We start from the raw sequence: 12,427 nt of genomic DNA on the forward strand, positions 1-12,427 counted from the left end.
TCGGAGTCCGTGCAAGATAAGGGGCGAGCGCGCGATGCGACAAGATAGGAGAACTCACGTCACGTATGTCGCAACTTCTCGTGTTTGTTTTCTTATTTATCTCTTAGAAGAGTTAAACGAGATTATATATAAGCTGACGGTTGATAGAACCGATTACTTATTGAAAGCGATCGATATAGGTGCTGGCTGAGACCGGATGCGACGCGCCAAGGGAGGTAGGGCAGACGACAAGCAACAGGCAACTGTCTTGCAAGTAAGAAAAAAGAGATTTCCTGACTGAACGAGAGCAGTTGTGTATAGATCTTCGTAGCTGTAGAGTAGTTCTTGATGGTTGATTATAGAGAAAGGAAAGAAGGAAAGAACGGAAGGGAGGGATATATCAGGCATTCTTGTCTATCTCTACAGTCAAGTACGGGGGTGGGGGCAATGACGGCGAGGTATGCGATCTGTACGAGACAGTAATTTACCCCAGTGTTACCGTGGTTCGGTGAGATTCTTGCAGTGATTCCGGGTCTGGACGTTACCGGTACGATACACAGTCTGAATAATGAAAGGACAGAGACAGCGCACATGCTAAGAATGTATACACATGGCCGCCTTGATTGGCGATAAGCCAGCGCGGGTGCTTTCGGACGACGGGGACCGCGGATTGGTGCCTTGGAGCCTGAGGTCAAACCGTCAATCCACAGCGCTGGTCATGCGCACGCTGGGTGCCCTCCACGATCTGATTTGATCGAATCTTAACTTATCAGCACAAACTTATCAGCGCGTCGCTCCGACAGCCTGATGGGACGCGACTACGGAGTTATTGCTAGCGCTGGCTGGATGCTCGACTGAGGCATTTTAATCATACTTAACTTTCCGCGCTCTTCGGTGTTTCAAAGGCTAGGTGACCCGACTCCTGCCACTTACGCCAAGGAGAGAGTATACTACACCTCAGCATATGTACCCTCTCGAACATTCTCCACCGCACCTAACGCTGTAAACTGTGTAAGAAAGTACGACCATGACTTGCATAAGCGTCATACCGTATGGCCGCGATACGCGAGACTCAGCTTGACTGAAGAGGGGTGAACTGCAGAATGTCCCGCACTAAACTTGTTGAAGCCGATGATTCAGTTGACAGTAAGCAGACAGATCAGGCACGTGGATCAACCTGTCTGGCTGGGCTATTGTTGTTATTACCTCATCTCTGATCGACAAATTCCACCGATTTTCAGGCACTTCAAGGAACATCTTTCGAACAATTTCAGGGAATTTTAGTATGGCACTACCACAACGACATGACGTCTTGTACCGACTCAGGATTTCCTTTTCCGGTTGTTTCAGTTGTTCTTTGCTGATGTCATAGCTGGTTGACTTTGCATTCGAAGATGCTAGCGATAACTTAGTTGAAACTTGGCACTTTTGGTGGAAGACCGATATCTGAAGACTTGAGATCTGACAACGGAGATCGTGCGTAAAGCCCTAATTTAGGGCTCATCGTTCCGTTCCTTCCTATTCGGGAAGTCATGCCTTTGAACCTTAATCACGGGACTTCCTGTACCCTAATTCATTTCAAGTTGAGTGGTTGCTGTCATATACCTACTGGATATATGAAACGTCAAGATCATAGATCCAACTTATTCACCCTATAAGAGGATCTCAAGTCTACTCGGTTCAACAGATCTGTGTTCGGGCCGTGACTGAGGGTCGGAACGAGTGGCGACATCTCCACCTGAACAGCATCCGACATCGACTTCCCCTCTTTCACCCAATGATCTTTCTTTATCCCATCGGGCATAACATCTTATGCTCTGAAATATGTAGCGCCGTGCCAGTATATGGACGAGTACGATTATTTTTCTGGATATAGGAAAGTCAAATCTCGAGGCGACTAACTGCAGCTACCGAGGAACCGAGAGCCAGATGACTTGGATCTTCATGTAATAACTGACAAATGGTCCAAGGGTTCATTATTCCTTACTGGGCCTATTTTAGCTATATGTCTTCAAAATGGGCTCCATCAGCAACGTGAGCTATTCCCCTGTCAATGAAGCCCTTCGCATCCTAGGTTTCTTGTGCAAACAATCGGAAGCTCTCAATCTGCCCGACGAGGTAGTTGAGAACCAGGATGCAGTCACTTTCCACTCGACTACCGACTCGATCTATTTCCCTATTCCTTTCAAGGAGACTGAGACACTGGCCGCTTTGAAGGCTGTGGAAGGGCTAGTAGCAGGGGAGATTGCGAATCTTCGATATGGAGAAACGTCCCAGAAGAAGAGGTCTGTCAAGGTTAGTTTGGAGGCAGCTACGTATTTTGGTTGTCAGGCTTATATGGCAAAAGTCGGTGGTCTTGGAAAGTTGGACCCTGGTGTGCGGGTCAAAATTAAAGGTATTATCTCTTATTTAGAGAAGAAGAACAGGATGTTAACGTTGCTCAGATACCGATCTCCTAGCTGCTCAATCAAATGGATATCGAAGAATGTCTGCGAATCTTTACAGGACTAAAGATAGGCAATATTTCCACATTCATGGTTCTCTGGAAGCCACTACAACACTTAATATGATAGGCTTGGAAGGACATAGACCGGACTTAACCGATTATCAGGAGATTATCAAGACTATTGAAGGGGAAGTGGAAAGGTTTACGGCTGCGGAACTTGAAGCCCTGAACGCCGAAAAGAGACAAGCTGGGGTTACCGCGTATAAATATGAAGATTTTATACGAACGCCTCATGTAAGTTTTTGTCTCAACTTGAAGATTAGTCCTCTAACCAATCACAGGGACAAATTAACGTAAAAGAATCGCCATGGAGTGTCACCCCATTAAAAGGGAAGATACCACCAACCAAATTCCCAGCTTCACCAGAAGGCAACCACAAAATCCTCCAAGGTATCAAAGTCCTCGAGCTCTGCCGTATCATCGCGGGTCCAACCATCACCCGTATCCTCGCCGAATACGGGGCAGATGTCCTCAAAATCACCAGCCCAAATCTGAGTGACGTACCCTTTTTCCAAGTTGATGGAAACATGGGCAAACACGCCGCTGATCTGGATCTGAAGACTGTTGAAGGAAAAGTTGAATTTGAGAAGTTGCTGGCTGATGTCGATGTGTTTGTGGATGGGTATCGACCTGGTGCCCTGGAGAGACTTGGGTATGGTCCGGAGAAATTGGCTGAATTAGCAGAGAAACGAGGGAAGGGGATTGTCTACGTGAATGAGAATTGTTTCGGGTATAAGGGGGAATGGGCAGGCCGTCCGGGATGGCAACAGATTGCAGATTGCGTATGTTTCTCTCATATCCGATACTTCAGTAAGGGGAAACAGCTAACTGTCTATATAGGTGACTGGCGTTGCATGGGCACAGGGACAATTCATGGGTCTCAACTCCCCAGTTGTCCCTCCATTTCCCATCTCAGACTACGGAACAGGCTGTATGGGTGCCATCGCCGCGTTGATAGGTCTCTACCACCGCGCCAAAACAGGAGGATCCTATCACGGCAAATCCTCACTCATGCACTACGATCTTCTACTCTTTGCCGCTGGACAATATTCCGCAGAGATACAGGAAAAGCTACGCAGAGAGCAATCACCCGAATTCTTCGCACTGAGACACCACGACAGCGTCGATCGTATTTCAGCGACGACGTTGCGTATGCTTCGAAAGCGGTTTCCGGACTTATTCAGCGCTGACTCTTCTTATTCGCCGTCACCATTCACGGAGAAATGGTTCTCGGAAAAGTATGGTGAAGAAATTGAAATTGTGAAGCCGGTGGCGCAGATTGAAGGTGTGGATAATGGGTTTGTTCGTGCCAGTCGGCCGAATGGGAGTGATAGACCGGTTTGGGAGGATTTTGTGGCCGACGAAAAGGACTATCGGATTTAGGGTTGTTGAATCGTCTTGCGCCTACAGTCGATGCATAACAAGGGTTGGATGTGGGTTGATCTGTAGGTTATAGATAAATTGGCATTTCAATCACAGAATTCGGGAAGGTGAATTATATCATCTAACCCTAACCTGAGTATTGTAAACGGTACACTATCCGATTTTATCGGCTGTAGGTCTACCCCGCCTGGCTGATAGTAATAGGTAAGTGACTACATAGTAGATTTTGTCATAGTAAGCTCATTAGGGTTTACATGTCATCTGGAAGATAGGCTTGTATGCTTTAAGGTCTAAAATACCATAGTCTGTTTAACAACATTTGAATGATCCAATACAACAACCTTGAACCCTAAGAAATCAGAACCACCATTACGAACCACCACTCGCCTATTAGACAATATCTAAAGAAATCACATTCACCTACGACAGATAAGGGAGAAAATGACATCCAACATACAATCCACAAATCTTTCCTCCCCCTCCGCGCCTCTAATAACCCTCGAAAAAGCATCAGCATTGACATCATTAATGTCCTCCTTCTACACAGCAAGCGACAACCCCACGGCCCACGAAAGATATGCAAGAGACTTCTTCACACCAATTGCAACCTTAATCATGGGCGGGAAAAGAGCCGATGGATTTGACGGTATCTCTTTCGTTCCTGTAGAAAAAAACCGTACCCAACGCTGACGCCTTGGAAAAAGAAATCCTTGCATTCCGCAAATCAATCTGGGCAACTGTCTCATCACGCAAACATGTCGTGTCGAAACTATTTTTCGGTGACCAGAATGATATGATGCTCTACGGGACTGTTACATATGTCATGAAACATGATCCGGAATCAACAGTGCAGCTTGATTGGGCTGCGAGGGCGGAGTTTGATGCTGATGAAGAGAATCCCAAAATGAGGTTCTATCAGGTTTATTTGGCACGTTCCCCCTCAAGATCCATTGGGTTGAACTGTAGATAGAGTAATCTGGGCTAATTCTGATTAGGATACTGTTGCACAACAGGCTGCTGTGAAGAAGTCATAGGTCACCTAGAACTTTGACTCATTTTGGTCTAGAAATATACTATTCATCCACTTTCAAGCTGGCAAGCAGACTTTTATAGAATATACTCAGATCAAGTCAGCAAACTCTGGAATGAACTCCCTGATGTTGCTGACCTACCTAGCGCTGTTTTAGAGTATATATGAATCTGCATCCATAAAGATTAATGGAAAAGTGTACCTAGGTATAGGGATAGTTAGATGTTAGAACTGGATCGAGAATTTACGATCTAGGATCAAAGAAAGGGTGATTAGTGCTACTCTATAAATAATTAAATACGATATTATGTGGAGTAATGAGAATATTCTCTGCTATGGTAGACATTGATAAATCTATACAAGGACTGCCCAGCTAGTCTACATACCTCTTCCATAGCCAACCCGGCCCATAAGATTGAACTCGAGATCACACTCCGAATTCCTCAACTGATGTTGACCATAAAATGAGAGTGTTCCACCAAAATAGATAGATGTCATTGCTTGCGCTCTTCTGATGTCACATAAATCTGGACCGAATATCAGACATCGGACAACATATGAATCCTGGCATGACAACATGCAGGCTTTCTTCCTCCTTTCCCCTTCTGGGCGACAACTTGAATCTGCTCCTCTGGCTCCGGAATCGGCTTATAGTCGGAGGTTCTGCCTCGGATTGCGCGTCGCTTCATTAGGAATGTTATGACGATAATAGTTTCGAAGTAGTTGTATCTCGTCTCTTTGACAAAGACCTTGAGTCTGGGAAGGTCCTCGGAGGTCTATTGTAAGACCAGCTGGCAGAGGCGTCGTCTTTCTTACATTGCTTGGTGATGAAATCTTCGCATTCAGCAATGAATTCGCCGCGTTTTTGTGATGGTCAGTCTTTACACGCAGCTTCAAGTTCGTTCTGGGTGATTTCATCCTCGATAATGAACTTTGAAGCGTAGTGGGCGGGTTGTGATACGTGGTTGGAGAAATAGTTGAGTTCTTCCAACCCTGACTTCAACTGTGAGACCATCTATGGGGTTTAAGTAAGAGCATATGTCAGTCATAAAAGGAAATAAAAAAGCACTCACCAACTATTTCCCAATGGATCTCCTCCATAATATTAGCCAACTCATTACGATTTTTGTCGAGTAAATACCCAAGTCTGGTCTTCAAAGACAAACTTGAGAAACCGGTCCTGGATGCCTTTGCGCCATAGCGGTATGCCGTCATCTTTCTTCAAATGCTTGATTTCATTGCCCGAGTATACGGATCTAATTGTCTCGCGGCGAGACATAGAAGGGAGAGCTAGTATTCGACGTATCACCCCGCTCGCAGTTTCCTGTCAATGAAGTATTAACATCAGTAACAGTGATGGTGGCAGCAACGGTGGGAGTTTTACCTATCCGTCTCGGCTCACGCTTCGTCCCCTTATCACTACGATTCTTTCTGGGCGGTCTCTGGACGTCTTTTGCTTTATCAACTTCACATACGAGGCAAGATAGACTAGCCTTGGGGGTTTGTGTCTAATGCTTACCTGGATTGCCGAAGGTGTCAGTACCAGCAACTCCTCGCGTAGTCGTGGCCATCGACTCTGTAAGAGAATACTCTAAGGGGAATGAAGAGATGATACTCGGGATTTGTCACGGAGGGATTAACGGCTGTTGCAAAGAAATATCTTGTGGTGGGGCGTCTATAGGTGCTAGGTAATAAACCCTCGTGATTGTTTGAGGAGTTCCCGCTGCTGTTGGATAGAAGTCCCCCTGTGGGACGCTGATGCTCCAGCCTGTTCCGATGATCGTTAGGTGGCCGCGAAATCAGCGCTGCCATGGCTGTTGGGAACAGATCACTGTCCGAGAGGAAGAAAAGAAGAGTAAGAGTTCAAGAAACGGTAATCGCGACTCAGTTCTTTAGGAGATATAAAGAGCTAGGCACCTGTGGATGATGTCTGCATATCCAAGGCAATTCTCGTCTGGCGGAAACTATGTGGATGATGGTTTAGCGGTATCCATCCTAGCTCGTACGGATGGTTGCTGACATTACACTGTGTCAGATACCTATGAAGGTCAATAGAACTGTTGAGATATTGCCCTATTCCCCTGTCGATGGCTCGCTCCTTCGAGCTTCCTCCTGACTATGCTGTTTCAATGGTACAAGCTGGTTAGCAACTTCTAGTCAACCCATGATACAAATTGGTGTGGTCCTACAAGTTGGTTGCTGCTCGAAAATTCTGTGTCGAATTTCAATTAATGGTACCGAGAGCCACCCATATCAGCTAGGTCAACTAAATCATTTGACCACTGGCCATGTAGTTGCATCTGTGGAAGCCGCAGATGCTTGGCGGACAGGGTACAGTGGCTGTTGAGCTTGCTTAGAGATTGTGCATCTCTTCTTGACTGATATTCATAATGAAATAATATTGGAACCCCTTAACTAGACTAGGAGTGTGCAAAGTGTCGTATAAGAGAAGAGTTGAAAGGGAGAGAAATTCTTGGCAGGAAAGAAAGGAGGGGAAGACTATTTATATGTGAGAAATTCACCTTCTCTATGCCACTTCATGACCCTCAGACAGGCAACAGGCTAACAAAGCTCAGGGCACAAAGAAAGTCAAAGAAACTGCATAGGATTCTTTCATTGGATAGGTTTGATTTTCGCGTTGCGTTGGGAGGGGCACAGGACATACAGCCCTTTCACTAGACTTATAGGCTAATGATACTGCTTCGCAAGTGGGTTCAGCGTGAATATACAGCATCTTGAAGATGACTGCTTGGGAACGTAAAGCATTCAGTCTGTTTGGTGGGCACTTCGGTAGTGATTGAAAGAGCAGCGAGGCAGCTGAAGGGAGGACAAATATGTCCACACATTTTCATTGGGTATATTATACAAATCCTCACAAATAACTATCCATCCCATACATCGGTATATTCCCCGAATACAAACCCGTATCCTGGTTGAGCGGCCACAACATATCAAAGTGGATAACTTCCTCAAGCACAGGACCCGGATCAGGGCCTAAAAGCTCCTCCGCGCCAGGAAACACAAGTCCTTCGACATTGTCACCAAATCCATTGCTGCCGTCACCGGAGATTCCGTTGGGTACAGAGTTTAGATCTATACCACCTGTTGTGCTAGTACTGGTGACCCGGGGTAAAGAAGTTGTAGTCGCAGGCCACTCCCATGACACGGGGGGTTGTGTTGGTGGTGCCAAATTTGAGGCCTGATCCGTAGATAGCATAGTAGTTTCATTGTTACTGTGACCACGGCGCTGGGAAGGAAGTCCCTTTCCCGAGAAAAGATCCTCGATTGGATCCTTTAATGTATAGTTCCTACCATTCGTCTGCAGCAACCCATTCATTGACCGACGATCGGCAATAGTTTTCTGGAAGGATTTTAGGATATGTAAGTATCGAGCTGCTAATAGATCAAATTCCGCGAAATGTTGATGAAGGTATATTGCCATTTGAGCGATTGAGTCATTCTCGGGGTTTTCGTAGACATTGAAAAATGAATTTGTCAAGACGATAAGGGCTGCAATGAACATCCAGTTTCTAATTCAAAGGTTAGTAAAATGTTTGAGAGCCAAAAGGAGAGAAGGCGCACATTATAAAAGGATTCCTCCTCGGCAAGCACCCTTTCACCCGAATCGTCTGCACGGCACGAATCATATGCGTCGCTGATCGAACACAAGCAGCAGAATATTTCTTGAGTTCAGGGTTCTCCGCTACACGAATCTCTCCGGGCGAACTTGCAACCGCCTCTGATGAATCCGGTGATTTATGAGCATGTGGAGGATTGGGCCTCCGTCGTTCCTGAGCAATGACTTTCTTGACGTGAAGTAGTAAGAACGGGCGAGTGAGGAGAATGATTGTACTGAAATATGTCATCCATATATGTAATTGACCCATGGCTTTCCCAGTGTCGTCATGAGGCATGGGAGTCGGACGCCATTGCAGTATCTCCGGGAGAGACTGTGTCCACTCGTGGATCTGAACTGCGATTTGTCGTGCAATTTTCAAAGACACTTTGCGTGATCGGTAAATTTGATGCAAGATACTACCATTTATTTGAGCTGCTTGTACAGAAGCAAAGAGGGCTTCGAATTCAAAGTTCTCCACGGATCCTGGCGACAGGTCTCTGAATCTTTCTCTATGAGGGACAAGCTCTTCCGAAATCTCTTCGTCTTGAATTGCAGTTGGTCGACCAAGGCAGGACGCGAGGAATCGATCCATCACGTAAAGGCTACGCCAGAGGAGAACTCTGAGTTGTATCAGCTTACGTATAAAGCAATTAAAATAAACAGAAGAGGGGTCTAGAGACTTACCTTGGTAGAGACATAGATTGTCTCTCCCTCTCATCATATGCGCGTTGCGTTTCGGCTCTATGTAATCCTAAAGCATATGCAAGTCGCACAGCCATGCCTAAAAAAGGTCAGCATGAGACCTACCATTACTCCGTGAGAGGAAACTGTACCAATATAAGCCCATGCTGTGTTACGTTTTCCCACCGATAACATGTACAAAGTCATAAGCAGTAGTGCTTGAATCGAGGCAAAATCTCCATCCTCAATTCCTGACGCAGAGTCTTTAAGATGCCTTGCGCAAAGAAAAAACATCTCGCTGCGATCGACATCGGGGGAAAGCAATCTTTTGAGTATTGCAGCTTCCTTGGGTGATGGGCGAGGCGTAACACATCGCAGTTGCAGGCCCACAGCGAAAACAAGGTATAGAATGCACATCCACGACTGATCAGCCGCAAGGGGGTTTTGAAATGTACGTTCGACGCGTTGTTTGAAGACTTGCTCGTTGAATAAATGGACCATCCCTTTTGTCTATATTGATGTTAACAAGGGCTATGACGAGTAGGTGAGCTGAATACCATACGCTGATGAAGAACGAATCTACCAGATACAACGCAGCTTCACGGTCCGGGAGCGTAAAGGCATACTGGAAGCCAGTGGATTGAGCCTGCATTGAAGCCTCAAGGATATTATGTCGGCGCGGATCGACTGTGAACATCGAGGTCCCTATTACACTACCAACAAGTTGACGAATGGTTTGTAGATATGATAATGGGGCAGAATCTCCAATATAGACTTCAAGGACACCGTTTCACCTGTTAGTCAAGGGCAAATTCTTCTTTCTTTCAGGGGTTACGTACGCATTCTTCCCTTGCCATCGTCTAGCATCCGCGACATCCCCTGTAGCTCAGCCTCGTCAGTCTCGTCTGATATCTCATCATGTGCAGCTTGCTCGACTTGATCTGAGGATGTTGTGGGTATGTTTCTGACAAGCAAAGAATCTCGATTTCGATGTTGTTGCTCGTGATGCGATACACTGACCGTTCGGTCTGTCGTATGATAAGCCGCATCATTCACGTTGGCAGGAAAAGCAGAGCCCTGATATGGTTGATCATCAGCTGTCCTTGTGGGTTCTTCTGATCGATTCGTCGCATCCATGTTCGCAACCAAGTCTGAGAACTTGCGTTTTTGGCCATTGCTACGCTGCTCTATCGCAGTGCTGGATACTGCCGGAAAAGATCCAGTTGCAGGCACGGAGCCGGCAAAGAAACATTGAACCTGCCGCTTGCTACAGTTCGCGCAAGGAAATGTACCATTGCACTATTGTTGAACGAAGCACCAATAATGAGTGGCTCAAAGTTAGTCTACTACTCGACCAATAGTAGTTTACAAAAATATGACGTCCGGGGATTTTGATAGAGCATACTTTCTGTTTGCGCTTCTTGCAGTTCTCACAGGCCTGTGCAGCTCGAACGCGGTTTTCCGGGGCGACCCTTCGACGGGCCATGACGGTCGCTGCCGCGAGGCCGATGAGAGGGACTCAGCAACAATAGTCAGACTAAGGTCGCATACACTGCTATACAGTCGTGTGCGAGCAAGTCAGACATCCGACAGGTATTCGGATCGTGCTCGACCGAGATCCTACTTCCGAGAGGTGATCGCTTGACTCGCAGCTTTGGTAAATGAATATTATTCCTGCCAGTGAACATAGATGGAGTGCCCTTCTCGGCTAACTGTATCAGATCAGACTTCCACCACCTTTAAGAGCGATTTTACGTACTGTTCAGTGTGTTCAGATCCGACCAGTTCAACGGCATTAGTAAACAGCCTGCTGCCGAAGCTAAGCTACTTACGGCATGGAGGGATTACTAAGGTTATCACTAATCAAGGAGCGGAGAAATTAAATACCGAAGCAGGTCGAGCTTCTCCTACAGAATGCCTGGCATTCTCACCTCTGATATAGTGTTATTAGAATATTAGATGTGTTTTTTGAAAAGAGAGTGTGAGCTTAGATATGAAGTCGGAATAAGGTGAGGCGGCGGGCTGTGATTGGTGCGATCCGGTGAAGTAGTGGGGCTATACTATAAATGCATTCTCCTGATTAAAGAAACTAGTATGTCACCTACTATCAATTCATATTCTACTCCTTCGTGATCACTATTCTTTTCATCCAAGATACTATCAAAAGACGGTTGTAGACATACAAATCCGGATATACGGCTCCAACCTAATCTGACCATCAGATCGGATACACGTCAAATGTTCGTCTGCATGACACAACCTGTTACAGTAGGAGTACCCTGAACATCCAGTCTCTAATAAACCACAAACCATTGTCTCTCCTACTCTTTACAATAAATAAATATACCTGCCCGAAAATGCCATACATCAACGTCAACCAAAAACATCTCAATTATTCGGATTCTCACCCCAATGGTCCCCCAGCCGGCGGTCTAACCTACATCTTCATTCACGGCCTAGGCTCATCCCAAAATTATTATTATGCGATAATCCCACTGCTAACTCCGAACCATCGCTGCGTAGCAATTGACACCTATGGCTCCGGAAGATCTGCTTTCACAGGCTTGAGCCAGTCAATCGACACCATTGCCGAGGATGTCGTGAAAGTGATGGACGGACTCAAAATTTCAAAGGCGGTGCTTGTTGGTCATTCAATGGGCGGAACGACGGTTTTGCACATTGCGGCCAAATATAAGGATAGAGTTGTTGCGGTGGTGGCTATTGGGCCTGTGCATCCAACAGCTAGTACGGGGCAGGTCTTTGAGAAGAGGATTCAAGTTGTATCTGAGGGTATGCACACCGCGCCAATCATGTTGTATATTTTGTCAGATCCAGCTAACTCGCTGTTTGTACAGATGGAATGGAACCAATGGCCAACACAATCCCCAACGCAGCAACCGGATCAAAAAGTACCGCCTTACAAAAAGCGTTCATCCGAGAACTCATTCTAGGACAATCTCCGGAAGGATACATCTCGCTCTGTCACGTTATTTCGGAAGCGACCGCACCGGATTATGCTGCGATTGATGTTCCGTTATTGATCATTGCCGGTGCTGAGGATAAGGCGGCGCCGTTGGAAGGGTGCAAGCACATCATTTCTAGTGTATCTAGTTCTTTGAAAACACTTGATATTTTGCCGGGTGTGGGCCATTGGCATTGCATTGAAGCGAGCGAGGAGGTTGGGAATCTAATCTTGAAGTTTACGCGGTCACATAGAGATTAAAAGATC

General features: G+C 46.1%; 4 protein-coding genes across 4 annotated transcripts; 2 read left to right on the forward strand and 2 right to left on the reverse strand.

Moving 5' to 3' along the window:
* Positions 1-1,886: 1,886 nt before the first annotated feature.
* TSTA_033620 (CAIB/BAIF family enzyme) lies at positions 1,887-3,987 on the forward strand. Its single transcript, XM_002480508.1, has 4 exons — positions 1,887-2,374; positions 2,424-2,719; positions 2,767-3,267; positions 3,326-3,987. Exons 1-4 carry the CDS (start codon positions 1,996-1,998, stop codon positions 3,866-3,868), a joined length of 1,719 nt encoding a protein of 572 aa, XP_002480553.1. The 5' UTR covers positions 1,887-1,995; the 3' UTR covers positions 3,869-3,987.
* A 1,785-nt stretch (positions 3,988-5,772) lies between these two features.
* Positions 5,773-6,113, reverse strand: TSTA_033630 (uncharacterized protein; the record flags this gene model as incomplete). Its single annotated transcript, XM_002480509.1, has 2 exons — positions 5,773-5,891; positions 5,972-6,113. The coding sequence occupies 2 exons, from the start codon at positions 6,111-6,113 to the stop codon at positions 5,773-5,775; spliced, it is 261 nt and encodes an 86-aa protein (XP_002480554.1).
* Positions 6,114-7,770: 1,657 nt separating this feature from the next.
* On the reverse strand, positions 7,771-10,684 carry TSTA_033640 (uncharacterized protein; the record flags this gene model as incomplete). The annotated part of the gene is made up of 7 exons (XM_002480510.1): positions 7,771-8,428; positions 8,481-9,137; positions 9,202-9,298; positions 9,351-9,708; positions 9,761-9,972; positions 10,038-10,497; positions 10,604-10,684. The coding sequence occupies 7 exons, from the start codon at positions 10,682-10,684 to the stop codon at positions 7,771-7,773; spliced, it is 2,523 nt and encodes an 840-aa protein (XP_002480555.1).
* Positions 10,685-11,555: 871 nt separating this feature from the next.
* On the forward strand, positions 11,556-12,421 carry TSTA_033650 (alpha/beta hydrolase, putative; the record flags this gene model as incomplete). Its single annotated transcript, XM_002480511.1, has 2 exons — positions 11,556-11,988; positions 12,054-12,421. The coding sequence occupies 2 exons, from the start codon at positions 11,556-11,558 to the stop codon at positions 12,419-12,421; spliced, it is 801 nt and encodes a 266-aa protein (XP_002480556.1).
* Between the last annotated feature and the right edge of the window lie 6 nt (positions 12,422-12,427).

The sequence above is a fragment of the Talaromyces stipitatus genome, genomic scaffold (genome assembly GCF_000003125.1).
Source record: "Talaromyces stipitatus ATCC 10500 scf_1105507295541 genomic scaffold, whole genome shotgun sequence".
Classification (NCBI taxonomy): Eukaryota; Fungi; Ascomycota; class Eurotiomycetes; order Eurotiales; family Trichocomaceae; genus Talaromyces; species Talaromyces stipitatus.

What these genes read in the sequence shown, in the direction of transcription:
- TSTA_033620 (XM_002480508.1), top strand. Translation starts at nt 1,996, where the DNA reads ATGGGCTCCATCAGCAACGTGAGCTATTCCCCTGTCAATGAAGCCCTT. An exon ending in TGTGCGGGTCAAAATTAAAG is followed by an intron (nt 2,375 to 2,423) that starts GTATTATCTCTT and finishes AACGTTGCTCAG; the next exon opens with ATACCGATCTCCTAGCTGCT. An exon ending in ATTTTATACGAACGCCTCAT is followed by an intron (nt 2,720 to 2,766) that starts GTAAGTTTTTGT and finishes AACCAATCACAG; the next exon opens with GGACAAATTAACGTAAAAGA.